At 35.7% G+C, this 27153-nt stretch overlaps 1 protein-coding gene across 1 annotated transcript in view; it reads right to left on the bottom strand.

The window, feature by feature from the left end:
- Positions 1–991: 991 nt before the first annotated feature.
- Positions 992–27153, bottom strand: part of LOC120627290 (dnaJ homolog subfamily C member 10-like) — a 71992-nt gene continuing 45830 nt past the window's right edge. The window contains exons 8-26 of the mRNA XM_039895234.1: positions 26080–26248; positions 25501–25601; positions 24847–25002; positions 23551–23759; positions 19518–19677; positions 17544–17757; positions 16717–16829; positions 15710–15805; positions 14234–14434; positions 13049–13237; positions 12063–12183; positions 11110–11310; positions 9352–9458; positions 8353–8518; positions 6759–6901; positions 5636–5760; positions 3547–3678; positions 2368–2455; positions 992–1378 (exon numbers count right to left, since the gene is read on the bottom strand). Of these exons, the coding sequence (XP_039751168.1) occupies positions 1103–1378; positions 2368–2455; positions 3547–3678; positions 5636–5760; positions 6759–6901; positions 8353–8518; positions 9352–9458; positions 11110–11310; positions 12063–12183; positions 13049–13237; positions 14234–14434; positions 15710–15805; positions 16717–16829; positions 17544–17757; positions 19518–19677; positions 23551–23759; positions 24847–25002; positions 25501–25601; positions 26080–26248 (2967 nt within the window). The 3' untranslated portion in view covers positions 992–1102. The remainder of the gene's footprint in view (positions 1379–2367; positions 2456–3546; positions 3679–5635; positions 5761–6758; positions 6902–8352; positions 8519–9351; positions 9459–11109; positions 11311–12062; positions 12184–13048; positions 13238–14233; positions 14435–15709; positions 15806–16716; positions 16830–17543; positions 17758–19517; positions 19678–23550; positions 23760–24846; positions 25003–25500; positions 25602–26079; positions 26249–27153) is intronic.

The following is a 27153-nucleotide window of genomic DNA, read 5'->3' on the forward strand; positions in this document are numbered from 1 at the left end:
AAAGAATTCATCAGCTATCTTAGTACCCATAACACAAGCTACGCTTTCTTTGGGGCTAGATAGCGATGTGTGCATGGCCGTAGTATATTTATGTATGTATTCTAACTAGTTATATGTATTTACTTAAGCTTTCACTCTTAACAGTGATAACCAATGTTTTGAGAGGAATGCCGAAGCTCTTACAGCTTCGGCATTCCTCTCAAAACATTACTTGCTTTAATAATGAAGCAAAACATAGTAAGGAAACATGCAAGTCTGAGAGTTCTCCATAACGTTCTCAAAGGCGTCTTACTATATTCTATCAAACTAGACTTGGCCTTTTCATTCTGACAGGAGACACATGCTCTGTAGCGGGCCGGTAATAGGTTATGACCCTACTTTAGGGTGTTAATATTTCACGAGGGCTAGCACTGGCAGGAGACAAAAATTATATCCCCCGATTATATCCCCCTGACAAGGGATATTTTTTTATTTATTTATTTGTGAACAATAACATATCTTAACCACTAATGAATGATACGATGATCACTGTAAAAGTATGAAACTGCGTAACAGTTATCACGCCCACCTCCAAAACTTCAAATTTACCACTGTTCACTAGATATTTATCAAAAAATCTAAATACATTCAAAAATATTAATTAAAATTAAAATAAGATACAAAAAAAAACAACGATCAGAAGGGATATAATTAAAGTGTCACCTGCTAAAGCATGGAAAAATGCGGATTGGTGGACTTCACATACCCTTGAGAACATTATGTGGAACTCTCAGGCATGCAGGTTTCCTCACGATGTTTTCCTTCACCGTGGAAACAAGTGATATTTTTAATTAAAAACGCACATAACTAAGAAAAGTTAGAGGTGCGTGCTGGGATTCGAACTCGGACCCCCGAAAGTGAAGCCGAGCTCCTACCCATTGCGCTATCACCGCTTGCTTATTACACATATGTTATTTCCACTTGTGCGCCAACGCTCTGAAAGTTAATAAAGCTGTGGGAGAAGATACATTTTTATCCATCCCCCGGGGAGATAATTGTCTCCTGCCTATACTAGCTGTGTATATAAAATTCTTACACTAAAATTGTGCTATTAAATTAAAACTTATAACTCGTCTCTAAAATGCACGTGACTCTTGATTTCGATATTCTTTATGGTTTCCAACAAATCGTCATCGTACCTCATCAAATGAGGCCGTATCTCCTGCAATAGTGCTGTGTATTCCTTCGGGTGCAAAGCTACAACTCGACTAGCAGTGTTGTGCTGGTTCCGATTAAGGTATAGTCGGATGGACGGATAGCTAGTGATGTGCTCATGCTGGCAAAGACTCCTGTCGCTGAGGCAGTTCACTTTGCCGAAGTTGATGCTTTTACTTAGATGCTGGAAGGAATTGTCAAGTTTAGAAAATTATCAAACGTTAAAGTTAACCTAACTACTGTGCCGGGATTGACAAAGGCTTTGTAATCGTATTATTGTGGTAGTTTCCGCATTACCAAACTAGATGGCGGCGCAAGATCCTACATCGCGCCATCGAAGTTTTCCCGTATATATGTGTTTAAATGAAAATATATTTATATAGGCCTATCACAGGCACTTATGAAGCGTTCATACATACATGTTTCCATAATTGTTGTATATACAATGGCAGTACTACTATAGAAGCCGAAAAGCCGGGCGTTTGTTACAATAAATATCTCTTTTATAATTTCGAAATGTAATTCATAAAATAATTAATACTTGAGAAATAATGAGGAAATAAACACAATCATTTAAGTTTTGCTCAATAATGTATTGACTATGAGTATACAAACATTTTTTTGAATTTTGTCAGGTAGACTCTGTGGTAGCAACCGGCTAATAGAATGACTTATTTATGACATATTTATTTTGCTCTAGGATCGGTAAGTGTGTAACTCTAGTTATTCTACAATCGCATTTCTGATTTGATCACGTAGAGATACTCCTAGCATAGCGAAGCGCTGAGTGACTCTGAGCCTTCTTATGAGGCCACGATAAGCGACCACGTTCCAGATCCGTAAGTCATCACTGGCAACACGCACTGTTCGAAGACTTTAGTCTTCAGGCACTGAGGGATTTTGGACGAAAAGAAGAAATTTCCCGAACGATGCCCATCCGAGTTGGATTTGGCGGTTCACCTCTTGTTCGAAATGCGACTACAATTTTTTTTTTCTAGGGAAATCCTCATGTATACCACCACGCCACACGGAGGTATGGTGATTTTGTCGGACTCATACCGACTAAAACTCTTCCAGTCTTCCAGTCGCCTGGTGGCTGGGCTAGGTTAACGCTTTCGCACACATCCGCGACTCTAAAGGACTATTTAGAAGGTAAATGAAAAGAGTACTTACAATAGATAGGATAGCGAAGTCCGGATACCTTTCGTAGCAATGGTAACATCTTGGCGAGTGGAAATAGACAAGCCACGGTTTCTTTCCCCTGCGCACAAAAATTTAATTGGATAAAATTACGTTCAAAAACATAAAGAGAAAAGGGTAGTCAAAGAAACTGGGTTGATGATACCAAGCTCTTACAAACACATACATTTCATACATACTAGGTATTAATCAGTAATGAAAGCTTTATTTATTTATTTACGTTTTTGTAGGTACACTTGCTCATTTCATAATATCTACCCATTTCAGGGCGCCGGTCTCCTCCCACAATGAGAAGGGGTTAAGCCCATAGTCCGTCACGATGGCCCAGTGCGGATTGGTGGACTCTACACACATTTGAGACCAGTATGAAAAACTCTCAGGTTTCCTTATGATGTTTTCACCGCTGGAGCAAGTGATATTTTAATTGCTTAAAACGTACATAACTTGCAAAAGTTAGAGTTGCGTGCTGGGATACGAACTTGCCCTCCTAAAGAGAAGTCGAAGTCCTACCGATTAATAGATATATTTAAAAACGATTAACATTTCATTAAAAATTTACTATTTAAAATAATTATGTTATATTAACTTCATTAATTAGCTCTTTTAGATGAGTTTTTTTTTTAATTTAATAAACTTTAAGATAGATAGATAGATAGATAAAGTCTTTATTGCACAAATTAAAAGTGAAAACAAGAAATAACAAAAACAATAAATATATATATAAGATGCGCAAAGGCTGTCTTATCGCTTTAAGCGATCTCCTCCAGACAACCCTTTATGGTAGAGAATTAGTTTACGGAAAACGGTATAGTGCAACCGGTGATACAATAAAATTAAATACATATAATTATAATATAAACATACATACACCATATCAAATTAGATTAATAAAATTCTTTAAGTCAATTTTCAAATATGTTAACTGTCTATGACTGTCTTACATCTATCGGCAATTAATTCCACAGATTTACTTACCACTTTTACAGTAAAAGAGTTACCATACGCCATCAAACGACTGGCAGGAACGTGCAACCTGTTATTATCTTAAAGCCGTAAAAAAATCTGAACTTTGCTACCAAGAAGACTATCGGCTATCACCGATCAGAACTCTTAATGTAAATGAATTTTATGAGATTAAAAACAAACTCTTACCTGCTCGGGTTTAGCTCCTCAGCGATGACAGTTTTCGAGAAGGTTTGCCAGTTCAGTTTCACGATCTCATCTATGATATCCAAGGCCCATTCCATAATATACGGGGCTTGGGACATCTGTGCCAGGTTAGTACTGAAAGAATAATCTTATTTATTTACACAAACTAGTTTTATAAGAAGGCTCAGAGTGACTCAGCGAGCGATGGAAGGAGATCCGTAGAAGAACTAGAGTTACCGACATAGCTCAACGCGGAGCTAAATAGGCAATGGGCGGGACACATAACTCGGAGAACCGATGGACGATGGGGTTCTAAGGTGTTGGATTGGAAACCCCGCGTCGGTAAACCCGGCGTTGGTCAACCCTTAACCAGGTGGACAGACGATATCAAACGAGTCGCGGGGAGCCGCTGGATATAAGCGGCCCAGAAGTGGTCCAGCAGTGGACGTCAATCGCTTGATTTGATGGTGATAACTAATATTATAAATGTCAAAGTTTTTTGGCATCTACGTTCGGATCCACTGCACCGATATTAATGCAATTTATTACAGACACAGCTCGGACGTATAATGCTTTTTATACCGAGAAAATAAAGTAGGAACCGTACGGGGTTTATAATAACATTTGTTTTGTAGCATAATATGATTGGAATATCATATATGGAAAGAAGCAGAAGTTACTTTGCGGAATTCCATGATAAACTATGAAAATTAAGCTTAATTAGCTATACTCGTATTATGCGAAATGCCGAAGAATCTGTACGGTGTAAAATATAATTTCTTCCATCTTTATACTCAAATTCAAACAGATCTTCGGCAATGTACTATCTATGCATGATTCGCTACGTCTTAGCATCCTCAGATGTTTCTTTAAAAATTATTAAGTCAACATCTCCTGATGATGCTCCGGAACGTGCGTAAACAGTACATGTTTGTTATAAAAGATAAACCTCTAAAAGATTCTGAAACAGTTAGTTACTGTTAACATTAAAAACGCCAGTCCTAGTAACCTTATATCATCCAAACGGATGATTTAATGTTGTACTGAATTTAATTATAACACTCCGTTGTTTTTTTTTCTCGATTCCGTCTGCGCAAAGGGTTTTACACAGACAGCCACATTCTTATTGATCAATGCCTGGTATGGGTATGAATTTTAAAAAAAGAACATTTTCAATAACATGCGCGAACTTCTGAACGCCGCGCGCTGTAAATTCAAAGGTTGGTTGTTCGAATCCCCGCCATTTTTTTTTTAATATTTCAATTGTTTTGCTTCTAAAAATAAATGTGGTGCTCTAGTTTTGACAGCACACCTACACAGCTACATATTTTAAATACTTTTATATTTATAAACATTCCGCTGATCACGATCAGAACCTTCCAAGATTAAAGTACATATTCCAGTGAATTTCAATAATTGCACTATACAAAATGTGTAATTACTACTACAATAAGTAATTATTTCATTAATACTTAGTTTATCTGTATATACGCAGTAATGGATGATATAAGGTTACTAGGATTGGCGGTTTTAATGTTAACAGTAATCTCACTGTTTCAGAATCTCTTACAGGTTTCATATTATGGGAGTAGATAAAGTCTTGTATGCAACTGTTTATAATTAGGTATTAAAACACTCATTTAATACTCTATACATGATAAATTCAAGTCCAAAACTTTATTCATGTAGGCCTATCACAGGCGCTTATGAAGCGTTCACACATATATGTTAACATAATTGTAAGGGGATGGTGATAACTTCGTTCGCCAACTTAAGTCTAAAGCTACGAGGGACCCAAACGCGCCCTGGTCTAAACGAAAACTGGTGAAACTGGTGTTTTTATTCCTCTTATTATACAACAGTTGCATAAATGCATATTGAACTCTATTATTAACAGACTGGTCTAGATTTTCCTATACAAATGTAAGTTAAAGTTCTGTTCCCATTTGGAGAGCCAAATGTGACATTCAAATGGCATAAAAAACGACTGGTTGTTTTAGCAATATAATTTTGCTCACCTACAAAACTAAAATGGCGTAATCATAACTAACTAGCCTATATTAAAGTTATAATGCAAAATTATTGTACTCACGTGTAAAACTGTTTGGATCCGACTAGATATAGCCTCGCGGTGGGCGAGCGTATGTTTTTACAAAAACCTCCGGCTTGATTTGTGCACGCTAGCACGGCGACTCGTAAAGAATCTATCGGTCGTAGCTGAAAAATTAATTATTCGTCTTCATAGAAGCTTTTAACACTGTTGGGCATTGGCTTCTAACAACCGAGGGTTTTGCGTAAACTTGTACTAATATATAAAGTCCAAGAGTTTGTTTGTTTGTTTACTTGAAAGCGATGATCTCAGTTACTACTGGTCCGATTTGAAAAATTATTTCAATGTTGAATAGCCCATTTATCGAGGATGGCTATATATATATCATCACGCTAAGACAAATAGGAGCATAGCACCAATTAAGAATGTTTCAATAAGTTTTTTTCCTTTTGAAAGCAACAAAACAACAACAAAAGCGTGCGCTGCGTAAACGGTTAAAGTTTCGATAAAATCATGTAACACAATAAGTCCACGACAGCATATGTCTATCTTTTAAGGTTGACTTATACGTGGACGAAGTCGCCAGGAACCGCTAGTCCATACATATAAAAATAAATATCTGTTCGTTAATCTCACTAGAACGCGTGAACGGCTGGGCCGATTTGGCTGATATAGGTAGTTAGGGCAGATTTAAAAGCCGATTTTGACAGCCGATTGGCGCAGTGGGCAGCGATCCTGCTGTCTGTCCAAGGCCGTGAGTGCGATTCCCACAACTGGAAAAGTTTTGTGTGACCATTAATGAATATTCATATTTTCAGTGTCTGGGTGTTTATATGTACTCGTATTTAATAAGTATTTAAGTACCTTATTCTAAAAATATTCATCAGTCATCTTAGTACCCATAACACAAGCTAAACTTACATGGGGCTAGATGGCGATGTGTGTATTCTCGTAGTAATTGTAAAAAAAAGCTGAGAAAAGTACTATTAGATAGAATTCTTTTGTACACACACCGTCAACCAATTTTTGATAAAATTCAGCATATTTCGTTGAAATTTTGTATATGGACCCGGTAGGTAACGGCACTCTATCGGGCAGGACGACGTTCGCCGGGTCCGCTAGTTACAACTAAAAAAAAAACTTAGCCAGAAAATATAAAACATACTCTCGTAGCGATTCTCCTGAACTCGTGTTTGAGTTCGTCGCAGACGCGTCCGCACGTGCCCGGCAAGTACGCCACCAGCCACACGTGCTCGCGATTCGACACGTCCATTATTTCTAGCACTCGCTCTTCTGTTATTTCTAGCTCTATTCGAAAAATTAAAATCGGATAAGTGCATTTCTAGTGTGTGCTAAATTACGTAACGACAACGTATATTATTAATCCCTACTAATATTATAAATGTGAATGTAAGTTTGTTCAAATTCAAATTCATATTCAAATTCAAAATTTCTTTATTCATGTAGGCCTATCACAGGCACACAGGGTTCCAAACGCGCCCTGGTCTAAGAAGAGCCCACAACAAACTTAGTCGGGTAAATTTATTTTTTTGTTATCACCATCTTCCAGTAAATTTAAATTAAGCTATGAAGCTAGAGCAATTCACACCCAAGCTTTTTTATCGTTTAAATAATCCTTAATATTATAATAGGATTTTTCTGTAAGCTTACGTTTTATATTAAGTTTGAACTTATTGAGAGACAACTCAAAGATTTCATTTGGTAATTTGTAATATAAAATAATATACAATTGCCCTTGAATGAATTTGCAATTTTGTGTTTGTTACGCTTTCACGCAAAAACTACTTAACCGATCCTCATGAAACTTTGTACACATATTCTTGGAAGTGTTAGAAGTAATATAGGATACTTTTTATCCCGACATTAAGCTCGGTTCCTTTGGGAGAGGGGAATGAGTATTTGACGATTTTACACCATAACTCCGACAAATTATAACCGATTTAAATAATTATTTTTGTACTATAGAGGTGTAATATGTGTTAAATTTTGCCCAACTGTGGTTGGAGATAGAGGATAGAACTTCTCAGCGGACAGCAGCAAACCCCTCATTTAAGGCTTAGCGATACTAAAAACTTTATTTATTTTTCATCAAAAAAACAAAATTAAACGCAGACGAAGTAGCGGGCAACAGCTAGTAATATTATATTATGAACCACGACTCCGCAATGGGCCAGCGTGGTGGACGGCCTTAACCCCTTCTCATTGTGGGGGGAGACCCGTGCCCTGAATTGGGCCGATAATGGGTTGATATGATGATGATGATCTGAATTATATCCGTGGGAAGCCGGGGCGGGCCGCTAGTACAAATATACCGCAAATTCAAATTTAAAATTTCTTTATTCATGTAGGCCTTTCACATGGCACTTATGAATCTTTCTTACATATATGTTTACATAATTGTAAGGGGATGGTGATAACTTCGTACGTCAACTTAAACCTAAAGCTACGAGGGTTCCAAACGCGCCCTAGTCTAAGAAGAGCCCACAACAAACTTAGCCGGGTATTTTTTTTTTGTTATCACCATCTTAAAGTTTACTTATATTAAGCTATGAAGCTAGAGCAATTCACACCCAAGCTTTTTTATCGTTCAAGTAATCCTTAATATTATAATAGGATTTTTCTGTAAGCTTACGTTTTATATAAACTTTGAACTTATTGAGAAACATCTCAAAGATTTCATTTGGTAATTTGTTATAAAATAAGTGCGTGCTCAAGATTTAATCCATTTTTAAACTTACCCGAACTCTCCCTTATGAGTTGTATAAACTGTAGCATCTCATTTGTTTTCGCATGCCCGTTGTATGTGTGTCTATTTGTTCCGTTTTGCAGCAAAACTATCGGCTGGTTGCGAGCTACCAAACGACAGTACTGATCCGTGTGGAGGTTACACGACATTATGCCGAACTGTAAATGGGAAAAAACATTTTTACAACTTCTTAACTTTTATTTGAAGCGGTGATAGCGCATTTGGTAGGAGCTCGACTTCACTTTCGGGGGGAGACGAGTTCGAATCACCTCCAACTTTTCTAAATTAGTTAGTAGTTTAAATGAGAACATTAGAGGGCATTTTAAGTAATTAAACATCACTTGTTTGAACAGTGAAAGAAAACATCGTAAGAAAACCTGCATGCCTGAATGTAATTAAGTTTATGATAGCATATTTTTATCATAAATATCGATCTGTATATGCGTCTATACCTGCATTTTTCTAGTTTGTACGTATGTATGTTGATGTGAGTTTTTTTTTCACTTTATATCCCTTCCACCTTTATATATAGGGTTGCCTTTAAAAGATCACTATTAGTTATAAGGCTATCTTTGCACTTTCATAGCACTTAGTGCTATAACAGTTTTCTTTGTCTTTCGCTTTAGTGTTTTGTTGCAATAAAGTTTTTTCTCTTTTCCATTCTATACAGAACCCTCATTCCGCCATTATTGCACGGCGCACCTCACACTTTACACCCGCGAAATGTTGCTAGCTCATAAACTTGTCCCATTTTATGGTAAACGTTCATAACATTAGAGGTCAAATAATTACTGTCAACTGCTAAATGGAGTGAAGTAACTAACTGCCAGTTCGTAAAACACTACTAAGTGCCACTCCACTTAGTAGTGTTTTACGAACTGGCAGTTTTTTTGCTGCTTCAATATTATATATAATATAATTTCGTGTACACGGTTTCTGTACGTTCTGAATTCTGTGCGGTTAATTTGATACTGTTGCATATCAAACTTACACTGATTCCGGAATCCGCTAATTCCATGCATACTTCTGTGAACGGGTCAAGTAAGTGGTCAAACGATACTTGATATGGCGCCACCAATAACACCCAGGACGACATCTCTGAAATAAATTCATTCGGTACATACAAACTGATACGAGACTAGCGAGCGTGAAATTACGTCCGCTTTCTATACATACACAATCTATCTGTAATCTGTGGATATGTTGCTGAGAAAATTTGTCATATGTTTAAAATTGTATGGATGTTTTTCGACAATAATAACGTTGCTTAGCAACTTATGAACGCATTACAGATAGATTGAATATAAAAAACGAACGTAAATAGTTAACTTTTTGACTGTTTATGAAGTGGTTAAATAATTAAACTTCTGGTTATTCTAACTTGATGTGTCCCAGATATTATATCAAATTGATTAGCAATTTAGCAAATGTGCTGATAATTCTTATCTTATTAATAAATCATCATATCAACTTATTTCCGGTCCACTACAGGGCACGGGTCTCCTCCCACAGTGAGAAGGGTTTAAGGCCGTAGTCCACCACGCTGACCCAGTGCGGATTGGAGGACTCCACACACCTTTGAGAACATTATGGAGTACTCCAGACATGCAGGTTTCCTCACGATGTTTTCCTTCACTGTCGAAGCAAAACTGTAGTGGGTAAATCGCCGATGATCGGTTTAGTGAATAAAGATTAAAGAAACTGCTTTTCGCGGAGTATAGCAAATCATGCTTAATTTTCATAATATCCACCATATTAATATGTGTGAACTGGTTTCGACTTGAATTACTATTTATTATTTCTTACGCGTGATAACGTAGCGAAACGAGAAGCGATAGCTCAGTGGGTAGGAATTTCGACTTCTATTTCGGGTGGTCGAGTTCGAATCCCAGCACACTCCTCTAACTTTTCTAAGTTATGTGCTTATTAAATAATTAAAAACAACACTTGCTTCAACGGTGGAGGTAAACGTCGTAAGGAAACCTGCATGCCTGAGCGTTCTACATAAAGTTCTCAAAGGTATGTGGAGTCCACTAACACTGCACTGTCCGCACTGGGCCAGCGTGGTGGACTACGGCCTTAACTCCTTCTCATTGTGGGAGAAGACCCGATCCCTTTAGTTGGTCGGTAATAGGTCGATATGATGATTTCATTTGCTGTGTGGTAAGGCAGATCAGAATACTGTTGACACTACCTTCTTTTTACCACGCTGTCGTGGGGAGCGACTAAGTTAGGCGGGGTGTTATCCTCTAGGCATTAACCGTTTAGAAAACGCTAATTTTCATAATATATCATGGAAAGTAACGCCTGCTTCTATCCAATAAATTTAGACGGCAGATAGGCGCAGTTTGCAGCAACCCTACTTTCTGAGTCCAGGCGTCCAATCAAACCCACGGCGGGTTTGATTCCCACAACTGGAAAATGTTTGTGTGATGAGCATGAATGTTTGTCTGTGTCTGGGTGTTTATATGTATTTTCTAAGTATGTATGTATATTATTCATAAAAAAAATATTCATCAGTTGTCTTAGTACCCATAACGCAAGCTACGCTTACTTTGGGGCTAGATGGCGGTGTGTGTATTGTCGTAGTATATTTATTTATTTATTTATGGGTACTTAGATGACTGATGAATATTTATATGAATAATAAAATAATGAAAATAAGAAGGGTTTACACTATTTCGATATTCCGGTTGGCCCCCTGCCATCACATAATTACATGATATTCATATTTTTAATATACACTCACCACCATCCAATATCTTCTGTAGCTCAGACGCGGAGAGTGTATGCAGAGAATTCGCCATGGCGGCTTCCCGAAGCTTTTGCCTAGTGGGCGTGGCAAAGAAGCGTTGGTAGGCCCCGCCCACTTTGAGCACCGCCCACGCGGGCGCTTCGTCCACTTGCAGAGACGTGCACAGCTCCTCGTTGACGTCACAGTCGACCTCGCCTGTAACGGAACGTCAGAGTACAAATTATATTTTCTCAATGAGCAATGAAATAGCTGTACTCGCCAAACACATGCGAGCTGCGGTCGGAAAAGTTATATGAAAATCCATGTCTTTCGTTGGTTAGCGGTCAAATAAATTACATAGTAAAGTTTTCTTTTTATTTTCTTCTGGTTTTGTATATAGCAGGTGTATATATGTTAAATAAAAGTAAGGGAAACGCGTCCGCCATGCACGAAGCCTCCGGCCTTTTTTCTCCCCTGCCACTCGTATTAAAGTCATATCTGTGGTGTAATTTAAAAATGGAATGTCGTTTAACAAAGGTTTTATAAAACGCGGGAAAAATTATTGTTATAAATTGTTAGTTGTTCATCACTGATTTTGAAACGTACAGTATTTGACAAGATGAGTTCAAGTGAAAACTTTTTTGAGAAAAGTACTATACAAGCCTTTGCCACAACTAGATATTGCAGTGGGCAGCGACCCTGCTTTCTGAGTCGAAGGCCGTGGGTTCGATTCCCACAATCGGAAAATGTTTGTGTGATTAACATGAATGTTTTTCAGTGCCTGGGTGGTTATCTTTATTTTCTAAGTATTTATGTATATTTTTCATAAAAATATTCATCAGTCATCATATTACCCATAACACCAGCTACGCTTACTTTGGGACTAGATGACGATCGGTATTGTCGTAGTATATTTATTTATATATTTAAAAAAAAACAAAAAAAAAAGTTACCCATTACTCGCTTACCGAAATTCATTTCTGGTAGAGTAACCAACATCTGATGTAGCAAAAGTTTGTCTACGCCTTTCTTCGAGAAGAATAGCACCCATGGAGTATCATCCCCATTACGAAGATCGTTTCTAACTTTCTGTAATAGAGGGGAAAACGTAAAATAAATATTTTAACCCGAAATCTATTGTTATTCCTATCTCGTGTTATTTAATCATTTGTTTCCAGTCACTTTATTAGGTACGCGTCGCGTAGCGTGGGTACTATGCACGTGTCGGTCTTTTATTTTCAATAAGGTTGTCATAAGTGAACAGTTTTTCGAATTCTTTTGTATGTAAAAATCAATATGCTTGTTTTGATTTAAGATTTTTACAGGGTGATTCCTTATGAAATATACTTTTGCATCCTTCAATATTATTTCGTAATTCTGGTACACGTTGTACCTATATGTTTTTAACTTTTCTGTCTTTAAGAAAGAACAGTAAATGAGTAAGTTTTTTTGTTCGTACTCTCTAATCTCTGTAACTACCAGTCGTTACAGAGATTAGAGAATGTAACTACGATTCGTCCCGACTGTATGTGGCGACTGTATAGATGCAACATACAGACATGAAATATGTAGTGACATTTTTAAATATGTTTTTTAACTTTTTGTCTTTCAGTTAGCCCTCATAAATTAACATAAAGTAACTTACTAAAAAGGTTTTAAACGCAGACGAAGACCGCGGCCAACAGCTAGTATGTTAGAATTACATGAAGATGACATTTTAATTTAAGCAACTTCAACGGTGAAGGAAAACGTCGTGAGAAAATCTGCCTGAGAGTTCTACATAATGTTCTGAAAGGCGAGTGGAGTCTACCAAACCGAATTTAGCCAGCGTAGACTACGGCCTTAACCCTTTTCATTCTGAGGGGAGACCCGTGCTGTGGCTGTTGAAAATGATAGTGAGATGATGATGAAATTGATGATGATGATGATGAGGTCATGAATATGATTAGCGTACCTTTATATTTTCTAAACTTATTCTCTCTACATCCGGTAGCAAGTCAACAATTTCCTGTAGAATGTTGTTTTCTTCAATGCTTTGCAATTCTTCTTGTTTGCTTCTGTGTTTGAACACGATCGTCGTTTCTGGGTTATCGGTCAGCTGTTCGCGAAAGTTGTTCGCTTTTACAACGGTCGCTAAATAATTCTGCAAGAGAATTTTTACGTATTTAATTACCTTTACCGCGGGCGTAATTATTTGGGCGTCCCAATAGGTCAAACGAATTCATTTTTTATACTTTAAAACTCTAATTTGAATCCCAGAAAAAAAATAGTATTTAAAAAAAAAAAAATTTTTAAATGAACTAAATATCCTGTGTCTGAAAACACTAGAACATTTTAATTGTAATAATTATGTAGTAATATTCAGGCTTATATTAAAATAGTAGGTACCTTTCTACAAGCTTATTTTATATTTGAACTTTTTCATTCAGAGACATTCCAACCATTCGATTAATTATTGAATGAATTTATTGTACAACACATAAAAATACAGGAAAATTGTATATAAAAAATTTCTACAAAGTATACAGTTTGGTTGCCTTATCGCTACATAGCGATCTCTTCCAGGCACCCGAAGGCGTAAAACACAGATCGAGAAGAGAGATAGGTGATGCATATAAATATACATATCTATTTGCATATCGACTTATAGACAACATACACATGCATACATAAATAATATATATATATCTTTGACTGAGTCGATACTGAGTCCAAAACAGATGTTTATTTAATTTTTGTCTGCATCACGTAAAAACTATTGAACGGGTTAAAATAAAATTTGATATAGTGGTAGCTGATATTCCGGGTCAACATATAGGATACTTTTTATCCCGATAAAAAATAATTTTCGTCCGTTAAATTTGAAGAGATTTTTATAATTCTTTTTTTTATTTGAAAGTGTATACTATCAAGCATGTATTGTATATTTTTAAGCAAGAAAAAGTCTGAGGGCCGCCCGGCCGCGTATTATATATTTCGGAAATAAAACTGGACCCGATAGGTGGCGCTGAAATTAGGTTCTTGATTTTTTTAAGACATTAAAACCGTTAATAACCGATTTTATGCAGACGAAGTTGCGCAGGTCAGCTAGTACATATATAAGTTAGATTATTGTAAATTTAAGAATTGAATTACTCACCAGCTGATAAGCGAGTCGTGATACAAAATTATCATCCAAACTGTCCTCGTCCACAACATACACAACAGGTCTGTCCGTATTCCTCAACACCTGTGTCACTCTTGGTACATTTACTCGACTCCGAATGAATTTCATCACGAACTCCTCTAGGGCCTCCATTGTATGCGCACCGTTGTAGTAAATGTAGTTTCCTTTTTTGCCCTGGATTCATTACAACTTGTTTAATCACCATCTTTGTTAGTCTTTTTTTTCACGCAGCAATGCATGAACATGCATTTTGTATCATCATCATCCTCAAGATATTAACTCATCAATAGTTGAGTCAGGGTTTAAGAGTATATTTCGCGGATGTGTGCGAAAGCGTTCCCGTGGCCCAACCATCAGGCGACTGGTTGGAACACCGTGCGGTTTTAGTCGGTACGAGTCCGACATAATCACCGTGCTTCCCCGTGGCGCGGTGGTATCCATGAGGATTTCCCCAAGTAAAAAAACGGTTTTAGAGTATATACCCACCGCATTGCTCCAATACGGGTTGGTGTACTTTAACGACTATTATCACAAGCTAGACTACTTAAAGTGCTCTTCGAGGCACGGAAACTGAGTATCTAACATTAGTTTGGTACTGAGAAATCATTTATGTACACACATGTGTAAATATTGTGATTTCAAGTTATTACAATTACTTGTAAGTTGTAGTTGACTTACAGAACATCCGCTCTTAGTCCACCGACTGATTGCAAGATAAACACAAAGAAAGCAATTACTTTTAGTAGTGTAAACTTGAACTGAAATATTATGCAATTTTAATAATTACTTTGAATAAAAATTCAAAATTCATTTATTTCAAGTACAACCATCAAACGTCAAATTATAAGCCTTCAAATCTGTCTGTTTGTACTTGGTAGTGATTCTACCACTGCTTCGGAAGGCAGATTCTACAGACTTCTTTTTGTTCTTTTCAACTTCATATTTTTACAATATCTGTATAATCTGTCTAAGATAGGTTTCGATTATTAGCTTACTTTAATACTTTTTTGAAGTTATACTCTTTTGGCGCGTTAGGGAAAAATGATAAGAGTAAACTTTTACGATGCGCGCGCACACCGTCACGAAAAACCGACACCCTGAAGTTAGCTTTTCAATAAAAAGTTTTACACTGTACACTTTGAATTGTCAAAGTCTGCGGGCTCATTCCGGTGATTTAATTGTACATCAATTTTTTATGATTAAACTTGGTTTTCCGATAATGAGTAGTTAACTCATAAGATAATGCGTTAGTTTAGTAGTTTTTTCTACAAACTCAGAATAAGGCGTAAGATAAAATTTTCGAAAAGATTTTTATATTCCGTAACGCCAAAGAATTATAACTTCTATCGCGTGTACATAAGTACACACGCGTTTTTTTTTTATGGGCAATAAAGTATAATACGTAGTCTAAAACTACTCTAGTAATATAATCAGTCTTAAAATACTTACATTCGGATAGAACAATAACGTCGGATAGCTACCGATTCTCATGTTGTTGTAGCAAAAAGAATTATAATATTTGCAATTCACAGCACCAACTTTAATCTGAAAAAAAAAAACAAGTTTTAGTAGTGGCCCACTGAAATGTAACTCTACAAAACTTATATATTTTATAGTTTCATATTATAAAAAGAAAAGATTTTTTTGTAAAAAAAAAAAAGCGTTCGAAAGTACTAAACTATCATGAAGTAAGGTTTCTAACCTTACTTATTAATTATTTTATTTATTTTTTTATAAAAAATTGCAATAATGTAACACAAAGTAGCGACATTCTTCCTATAAAATTCATTATTTGGCGTGCGCAGAGAAAACTATTGATGATACATAAAAACATGTTTCACATAATTAAACTACTCATTATTAGTTACAAAAAAGTCTGCGAGTGAACATATACCTATAAAAAAATATATAATTGTGGCACACTGAAATGCAAGACTATGCGAATTATATAAAAACATAAGGATAGGCAGTGCTTTTATGCATATACACGTATAACCGCTTGGAGCTTTTTTAGTAGTAGCTATTAGTGACAAATCTTGTCCGGAGAAGTATTACCGCCATGTTTATTTCTGTCCCCATGCAGCGTTGTTGTTCCGATCTGAAGGGCGTGGTTGCCGGTGAATCTGAGGGCACATGAGGTTTAACAACTACGCCACTAGGTGGCGCTTTGTAGAACATGTCCCTTGCATGCTATGCAGTGGCGTGCACATCATACATGCACATTAGCTCTGCCTACCCTAAATTTTTTGGACTTATCTTTTTTATGGCATCTTCCTTCTTTGTGCATACCTTGATCAAAAACATTGTGCACGCCACTAATGCTATGTCATGTCCTGTTTATAGGCGATAGTTTCACTTACCATCGGGTGAGCCATCTACTTCGTCTATCAATTGTTACTATATAAAAAGAAATTAAAATGATAAGCGACATTAGAGGGCTTGGAAGGTTAACTTACAATTCCATTATATGTTTCAGCTAACTTCTTCCAGCCATCGGCCAAGCTCTGACAAGGTGGACAAAATGGAGAATAGAAGTTGACGAAGTGTAGACCTTCGCTCAAAAACGCATCTGAAAATAATCGAATTTTCCTGCGTGAGAAACATTTGCACAGGACCATAAACAATTTTTATTTCTTTTATTTTTTATGTACCTACTAAAAATATCAATCTATCTATGAACTGAACTGTCAAACTGTCAAAAAAAGCTTTTATTTACTATGATGATATTCTATTGTTGGGTGTACATGGGTGTAGATAATGATCTTCACCCGCTCGAGAAGAGAATAGAGGAGAATGAATACGGAGAGAAATAAATGATTTAATATATTATGAGACTTAAATTAAAAATTTAATGATGGAAGTTTATTGTACGCTTGTTACAAATAAATAAGATATACATAGGAAAGCTTATCTCTTTCTTCTGATCTCTAACCACCCTTTGATGTAAGTACAATATGAGCTTTGAAATACAATATTTACTCTGGTGTGGTTACAATATGAGATTTGAGTAGCTACAATATGAGTAACCAAAATGAACATGTAAGTGTGGTGAAGGCAGATCAGATTACAGTTGTCAATTGCCATCCCCCAAGCTCTACCTGCAGGTTTTGTATGAAGGGAATCTTTGTCTGGCCAATGCTGCCCATTCTCAGTCTCACTATTAAGTTATACTTAATCACCAACCCGCCTGCCCTGCCCATTGGGAGAGACTAAAGGGCTCTTAGTAGTGGACTGTCAGAGGCCATTGTTTGATAAACAAAATATGGCTAAGACTAATACTCACAAAAATTTCCACCAGATAACGTTTTGACAAATGGATCTTCATGATAAAGTCCATTATAGTACAAATTGTTATACTCCGTTTGAGAATGGTGGTCATATTTCCTTGTATAAGACTGATGGGAGCCATACAAGTCGTACTGGTGTCTCTTCTCTGGATCTTTAAGTGTTTCATAGGCCTCTGTGATTTCTAGAAATCTCTTTTGTTCTTCTCCATTCTAGAACAAATAAAATAGCGTCACTGACAAAAACGCGACAATAGGTAGGGTTGTTCAAATTATCATCTTATGATAAGTGAAGTTATTGGCTGTTACTTTAAGTTGAGACAACCATATGTCATCATCATCATAATCATATCACCCTGTAGGGCAGGTGTCTCCTTCCACGATGAGAGTGGATGGACTCCACACACTTTTTGAGAACATTATGGGAAACTCTCAGGGATGCAGTTTCCAAACTATTTATTTTCCTCACCATTGAAGCAAGTGATAATTAAATTGCTTAAAACACACATAACTAAGAAAAGTTAGATGTGCATGCTGGGATTTGTTTGCCGGAACCTTCTGTTGTACGTAGTGCCACTGGTACAGCTCTCCTCTGGGTCTCCCCAGCCAACCAAGCTTACTCCAGAAGCTTAGCAGGCCGCCCAGGTCGCGATGTGACCCACTGGGCTATCACCTCTCACTTATATTAACACCTCTCACTATTTGTGCAATTGAGTGGTGATGTATAGTGAATTAAGATTTGCATGTTGTAGACTGTGACTAAACATGTATACTATTTTTTCATGTTTTAAGCAAATATTTAATAAAATTTGCATTTTATTGTAAATATAAAGAAGGAATTGGAAATAATGGATTTCTCAGTACACTAAAAGTTTGCGAACTATATACCTGTCTCATATAAATTCAAGCTTTCAATACCAATATTGCATTTTAAATCAAAAAAAAATTACAAATAATGTTGTGCTTTTCAAGTGCCACTTTTAGACATAATATATAGATTAAACCTTGCAAAAAAGGGTGATTTCATTATAATATACAATCTAATGTAGATAAATCTTGCCTTTTCGATGCTATTAATTGGATTTGCATAGTTTGGAGATAATGAAATTTCATATTATGGTACAGCCTTAAGGGGTCTGTGAGTGAGGTAGACAATCTGTGTGTGGCTTACATATAATATGTTTCAACTGTTAGTTAGCACCATCAAAACCAAAAGCTAGTAAACTAGATAGTGAATAATTTAAACTGTCCTACATTATACTTGAATATGCTTATCTTATGTATCCAATAGGTCAAGTGTGATTCACCCACACAAGCCGCCCACTACAATTCAACACATAAAATTGTAGAAACTTCTTATCTTTTCTTACATTTACTTAACCACATGGTGCATAATATTTTGAACTAGCTTTTTATACAAAAAAGTATTTGCTTTGATTTTATATTGGAGAATAGTCAGATAATAACTGTACTTATATTAAAACATTATACAAATTACAAGGCGGAATTACAACCAATTGTAATCTCAACTGTATTCCATTACTAGTTGCTACGAGGAAGAGTTTGTATCCTTCAACTTATTGCCCGGTCTACAATTTCCAGGAGGAAAGATAAAGCAATGTGAATTCAAGAGTGTGGTCAACATTCCCGCCTTACAGCTACAGCTCAATTTGTTTTAAGACCAGTCATAGGACACAAAGCACTAAACAAAGCGGTTAAGTGGGAAAACTGAGTATTGATGGTAAGCCCTCTTCTAGCTTCTTCTTGGCTTGTCCAAATACCTCCACAAGCTGCAATTGTGGCCCCAGCGGATTGAACTTGGGTTAATTTAGTGTACAGTGACTTTTTACATCTCAAATCTCATTTACTCGAGCATACACGGCAAAATGTTTGTGGAAATGCACAGTGCAATTACCTGAGTAAAGAACTGATTAATTAAGTAAAGATTTGTGTTATAAATATAGGATACTTACAGGATTTTTATCAGGATGTAGCTTTACAGCTAATTTCTTGTACGCTTGGCGTATCTCCTGCGCAGATGCACTTTTAGATACACCCAATATCTGATAATAAGTTGTACTGCTCGGGTTTACAATTGAAAGTAATGCAAGATAGAGCAGGGAAAACAAAAGGCTTTTTATCCTGAAAATTAGTTAAATAAAATATAAATAAGAATGAGTCAAACTTATCTTCCTATAGAAGAGTGACATAAAATATACAAACTATAAAAAAATTATAATTATATTATAGGAACTTACATTTTGCCGAGTCCGTACTACCGGCTTTCAATTATTAGTAACCACGTCTATCATAAAACAAGTTAAATGTATTTATAAAATAGACCTAGACAACCAATACAAAACACAAATAATTCTAGCATCTTTTATTCACCATTTAGAAATATCCGAATTAAGTTTCAAATTTTATGTTATTATTTTACGAACTACAATTACAACAATTACAACTTCGGTAATCACAACCTACTTTACACCAGCTGCGAAGTGCAAACCACAGACTATTAAATAAATAGTGCAAACTGACAGTGACAAGTGATAATTTACTGACAAATGACAATTAACCGTGTACATTGTGCTGTTTTGGCACTACGAAAAGCCATAAATCAAAAGAAGAAGAAGAAGACAATTAACCGTAGATATATTGTTGGTTGATTGGTTCATTTGTCCGTTACAGGTATGGAGGGTAGAGGTAAGGAGAGTCATCTTATATGGGAGAAAAGTTGAAAAAGTGTCCAGTTGTTGCGCTAAATAACAGTTCAAAAATCCTCCACAATGGCGCTGGTGGATGCACAGGGTATGAATGTAGCAATCGTAGATGAATTGAAGTATGCCGAGTTAAAAAATTTAATGTCATTATCGACTAAAGTAGTTAATTATTGAGAATTTCAACAACTTACGTTGTACAAAATATTGTGGTAAATATAACCTTACTTCCTTGTATCTCCATACTTCCTTGTTTATTTTTCAAGCCTACTCTAACAATATTTATATTTGGCGCTTCTTTTAAGAGTTACCCTGATGCAAATGTGGCGCCATCCTAATTTAATACATTTTGACGACACTTTTTCATATACACAGATGACTCTCCTTACCTCTACCCTCCATAGTTACAGGACAGGAAAAGATCATTGACCATACAGCCTATTCAGTCGTAAAATGTATGCTTAAGTTTGACCATAGATAATCATAGGCTCCATTAATTATTCTGAGGGATTATAATATTTAAAGTATGGAGATTGAAAAATAAGTAGGTAGCTAGCTGATTCTTAATAGCTGTCAAAGGGTAAGGCTTCAGTTTTCGGGGGTCCGGAGGTTCGATTGCCGGCACGCACCCCTAACTTTTCAGAGTATGAGAGACTATGAGTACATAGAGAGGAAATCTTCATGCCTGAGAGTTCTCAAAGGCGTGTTAAGTCTACCTATCCGCACTTGGCCAGCGTGGTGGACTGTGGCCTAAAACTCTTCTCATTCTGAGACTAGACCTTTAATATTTATTCACAAAAGCTGCTATAGTAATGTATTATATAATTTGTATGTATCACAGATAGTATTCTCATCGCACCCCAAGTAATGCCCTTTCAAGGCAAAAAAATTTAGGCAAATTTTTTCTACTTTTGTTTACGTTATTTCGATTTTCCTAAGGAGCTGTAGTCTTTTTTAAATAAATTATAGCCTGTAGCCTGTTAAATGGGCTATCCAACACTGAAAAAATTTTGCAAACCAGACAAAAAGTTTCCGAGATTATCATTTTCAAGTAAACCAACAAACAAACTCTTCAGGCTTATAGATTAGCAAATACGTACAAAATATCTATAAGTTTTATAGAGAACATTATATAGGTCTCTTAATATACATATAAATTGTTTTCGAAGGAGGTACTTTATTCGGAGGTTTTTAATAATAAGTCCTACTTATTATTAAAAACCTGATCAAAAAAAAAACGATACTTGAGTTTATGAAACATTTTTATTTTCCTGCAATATTTAGGTACTTAAACTTTCATCAACATTTTATTTTCATAAGTAGTAATCATTATTAAGATACAATTTTATTAAGAATATATTATAGCAATAAAATATTAAAGAAATACGAGAAACACAGATCCTGTTATCACAGAGTTTTTAGTAACATCTAAATGCGACGCCACAGTAAAAATGCAGGCCAAGTTTGAGTTACACTCACTTTCCGCGTTATAAAGTTTTTTTCATATTTTATCATGTTTTACTAATTAGCTCTCACAAACAAAACAAGAAAAATATGCAATGAGGCATGTAATTAGTTTTCGTGATTCAACAGCGTTTTACACCTCAAAACCAAAAAATATATTAAATTCCGTAATGTATTTATTTCTATGCTCCTTTTTAATGTTTCCCTCGCCTTATTGGTTGACATGTCTGCCTTTGTGTAACTACGTCTATTTAATTTGTAGTTTTATAACCCTGTCATGTTTACATCTTTCTATGGTGTGCAATGTGCTTACATTAGTACAAAATAAACTAAAATATCACTGATTCTATATATCACGAGTACAAGATATTAAACATTGTCCTTACTTTGAGTTTTGTTGTCTAAGACTTTTCTAGTTTACCGATTTTGATCAAATTTAAAGCATCATGTTAAATCATAATCAGTGTCCATTCACATGGAGCCTACAAACTAATATATAATAATCCTTAATTAATAGTCAAGATTAAATGAAAGATAATTAAATAAATATGTTTCCACTAGCGCTACATCTAAATATATGAATAAATAAAAAAAGTATTTGTCTATGATATTTAAATTTTAATTAGCCTATGATTAAGTAAATCACAGATTAAGATATAAGTGATAACCCAAATGGACAAAATTTAAAACACATCAACGTCACTTTTTCAGTTCTTTGCAGGACTTTGCAGTAATGGCTACTTTTTACAACGAGAATTCAGATTGTCAACGCAGACATAGTCGCAACTTACTTGGTTATTATTATCTATGCAGGGTAAAATAGAAAATACCAGAAAGCTCTCGGTCTTGTAGCTTTTATCATTATAACTAATAACTTTTGTTTTAAGAGTTTTCATAATTCAATATTAATTTATATCACACGAAAAAATTAATAAAGCATGTTTTATCTGTAAAATGACATTACAATGTGAAACCAAATACATATTATTGTCATTCGACAACGTCTCGTAGTCGGGTCAGTGACTGGCTGACCGCATGATAGAGTTGTGGTTCGGGCGCTGTTGCCGATGTTACATTACAGAGTAGAAACTAGTAGAGTAGCTATATAAAATATTGAATATTATATATTTCATAAACTGTCGAGTTGAAAAAAAGGCGTAGGACAAAATTTGTTAATTTTAATGTAAACAACTACAGGCCGAAATCTTTCTTGTATTTTTGATTTCACCTTGTACATTATGTCTTATAAAATAGGTACATCATTATTTTGATTTATATAATTTTCGTCTTAATGTATAATAGGCTACTACCCTAAGAACGACCAGGATGAGAACTAATATGCCTATGTTCATCCAAAAGTGTTCTTGCTTAAAACTAAACTGCGATATTATCTCCTTTGGATACCTGTGAACATAAAACATTGATTAAGAACATAATATTTAAATAGATATGTATATTCACAAAGCCCATTTTTTCTTAACTATTCTGAAATATCAACGACCTTTTCGGTATTTTCTAACATTACGTATGTTTTGAAAATAATGAAAAAAAACATGCGCGAGTCTCCACTCAGAAAGAGAAGGATTTAGTCTTCAACGCTGGTTAAGTGCGGATTGTAGACTTCTCACGAAGTTGAGAACGTTATATTATATATCTATAATTATAATCGTTAAAAACCCACTAACTAGCATTGTGTCCATGCTCTAATATTCTCTAATCTATGAGAGCGAAGGCCTGTGGTCAGCAATGGGATGTTTCTAAAGAGTAGTTAGAGTGGAATAGTGGTAGAGTATTTCTCACTACAAGCAATAAAACAACTCACCTCAGGTGACAATACAAGACTTCATCTGGGCACGCGAGCGGGGGTCGGTTGTAAGCGTAGACGGAAAGCGCGAGCGCTTCGAACGCGTACTTGAGGTAGGAAACGTATGAGATGATTTGCATCACGGGGTGCATATGCGTCGGTAGCACAAGGAAACCAGCGAACACTATCATAGTGCAAGTCGTTATAGCCCCGAAGAATGTGCCGTTCTAAAAACAGAAAAAAAAAGTAATAAATAATAATCTTAGAATTAAAAACATACAGAAAACGTAAACACTACTAATATGGAAGCATCAAAAACCACTCCACTTTAGTAAAAGGTATGTAGTCAGTTCATTCCATTTAGAAGTTGACAGTAATTATTTTACCTCAAATCGTTTACCATATTATAATGAGGAAAATGAAAAAAGTTTGTGAGCTAGCAAAATTCCGTGGGTGTGAATTCAGACGGGTGTTTCACTGTTTTTGGACACAATTCGTAAGAACGGGAACAATGTTATTTTTTAATGTGCCTACCCTCACTTTAAACTAGTGCTAGAGGAGGAGTTTGGAGATTTTTTTTTTTAACAACCTACTTCTGAATGATAAAATGGCCAAGACACCGGAGGTATCTTTGCGCCGTCTAAGTCTCGACTCGAGACTCAGACGGAGCTAAGATACCTCCTATTTTTCTCAAAACTCTATGCCTCACTAGTTTATACTATCAGTACATTAATAAATAATATTGTTCCCATTCTTACGAAAATACTTAATAAATTCTAAACTAAGAATTCATTAAGTATTTTCGTCCTATATATATATATATATATATATATATATATATATATATATATATATATATATATATATATTACTAGCGTACCCAGTCCGCTTCTCCGGGCTAGATTTTGCTTTATTTTATTTAAACTATAAACGTACATTAAATTTTTAATTTATGTCTCATAATATATTAAATCATTTATTTCTCTCCGTATTCATTCACTTCTATTCTCTTCTCGAGCAGGTGAAGATCATTATCTACACCCATGTACACCCAACAATAGAATATCATCATAGTAAATAAAAGCTGTATAATTTGACAGTTTGACAGTTCAAAAATAGGAGTGCTCCGATCGTCACCAAACTTTACAGGATTACTCGCCAAGTCAATCCGGAGATTCCCTGAAAGTTTCATTAAAATCGGTCCAGCCGTTTCGGAGCCTATACGGAACATACCCACACACTTTATCTTTTAAATGTATAGATTTCTTATATTTTCATATATGTATATTGTATATAAATATATATTATATTTACAACTGCCGTCGAGCAGGACCCGATGAGATTGCCGATGGCGTCAGCGAGAAGGGTAACGTTCGCTAGCACCAGCACAAACATTGCGAAACGGGATATTTCCACTGGCTGACCCGTTAGCAAATACGAGGGGGTTGAATATACTATACTAAATGAGATCTGGAAACAAAAACGAATAATAATCAAATCTTATGTATTATCTTTTATACATAACTAGCTGTCCCGGCGAACTTCGTACCGCGGATAATTTTTTTTTTTTAGTGAATGTTATATCTTAACAATTATGGATAGGTACGTATGCCCTACGAACTTGGCTGATACACAACCGTGCGTCTAAATATTTTTTTTCATGAATTCCCTTAATAACAATTTTGGAAGATTGAAAAAAATGCACAGGTTTATTTTAACATATCTTTTACTCGTGACTTCGGCCGCTTTTGTTTCTATTTTTTTTCATCCCACGGGAACCTTCCTTTTCGCAATTCTATGCATTCTGTTATGGCCGATTCAGCTGTAAAGTTGTGTATAGGTAACGAATAGCATTTTTCTCATTAATACTTCTTGGTGCTTTTCCACACAGAAGTAAAGTCAAACGAAGGCAACAAACAAACAATAAGACATACTTTCGCATTTGTATGTAATATGAATATAGATTACCTGTATGGGCAAACTGGTTATGAGTATCGCAGCGTAGTAAGTCTTAAGGTTATACCAGTTATTAAAATTTTCTTTTTTCAGCACTGGTAACTCGTCTGGAACTAAAATAACTCAATTAAATAACTCACTAGCGTAATCCCGAGAGCATCGTGCTATTAATAAAGGGTAATAAAGGGCTTTATTATTATTATTATTATTCAGAGCTAACAACTGTGTTTGTGTATAAACAAATATATTTTTGTAGCTAAACTAAGATACTCGTAGCTTATAAAAGTAGGTACGTGCTGGGATTCGTTCTGGGATTCCAGCACCTCGGGACCTCAACGTCCATTCTTTCTCCGAACTATGTCCCCACCCATTGCCACTTCAGCTTCTCGACTCGCTGAGCTATGTCAGTGACTCTTCTACGAATATCCACACTTCTGATCTGATTACGTACAGATACTCCGAGCATAGCTCTCTCCATCGCCCGCTGAGTGACTCTGAGTTGAACCCGTTACCGGCCCGCTACAGGCCTCACGTCAGTTATTACAATTAAAAAAAAAATAATTAATATTATGGTTGATACCACTATCTTACATTTAAGTACGCTAGGCATTAGGGAGGTGTAGGTGAGGTAGGCAGCGGAAACTATAAGGAAGCCGAGGTTGCTGAAGGTCTTCGAGGCATCGCTGCCGGCGCACTTGAACAGCAGTCCGAGAAGAACACCAATAACAAGGTGCAGTAAAACTTTGAGGTGCGTCACTGTCTGAAAATTAGAATGCTTTATTTAACTACTAGCGTTCAAGTTTAAGTCAATCTTAAATGATAGACAGATACTGTACCTAAATACTATGAAAATAAAGCTTAGCAGCATACAGATTCGAATGCTTTTCACAGAGGAAAGCACATTTTCATTGTAACGTGGAATTTCGCAAAGCTAAGCTTGCTTCTATCCAAAAGACTAATACTGTCTCAGATTTTTTTTTGAAGAAATTTTGGAGAGGAACAATTCTAACAATTGGTTACGCATCGTACGCATCAGAAGCTCTATTATTAATATAATAAAGAGCAAGTCAGAAGAGAACAAAAAAAAAAGGTCAAAAGTCATTATTTTTAAATTATAGCTCTTTTTTTAAAAATATTACTATGATTATTTTTACTAATAAATTAGACAGTCGAACAGTGCAGACGTATTTTCTTTTCCCCGCGTCCTTTTATTTCCCTAACTTCGTAGTGGTGTACCTACAAATATAGCGTAATAACATTTATAAGTATAAATAAATATACAACGTGTAAATGAGAACCGAAATAATACTTCAGAGGCTGTAGAGGTAAGTTTAGATAAGTAAGTAAGAGATAAGTTTCAGAGACAGTAAATAATTTATATTTACTGTCTCTGAAACTTTTCTGTGAGAACGAAACGCTATGCAGCTATACAATACCCTAACATGACATGCCAAAGTAAAATCAAGTGACTCCTGTCACTTTATAAGGTACGCATCGCGTAGCGTATGTACCGTGCACGTGGCGGTCTTTTAGCGTCAAGCGTCATAAGGAAACATTTATAGAATTATTTTGTATGAAAAAATAAATATGCTTATTTTGATTTAATATTTTTACAGCGTGATTCCTTATGAAATATATGAATGCATACTTCAAAAGTATTTTATA

This window comes from Pararge aegeria, chromosome 11 (assembly GCF_905163445.1).
Source record: "Pararge aegeria chromosome 11, ilParAegt1.1, whole genome shotgun sequence".
In the NCBI taxonomy this organism is placed as follows: domain Eukaryota; kingdom Metazoa; phylum Arthropoda; class Insecta; order Lepidoptera; family Nymphalidae; genus Pararge; species Pararge aegeria.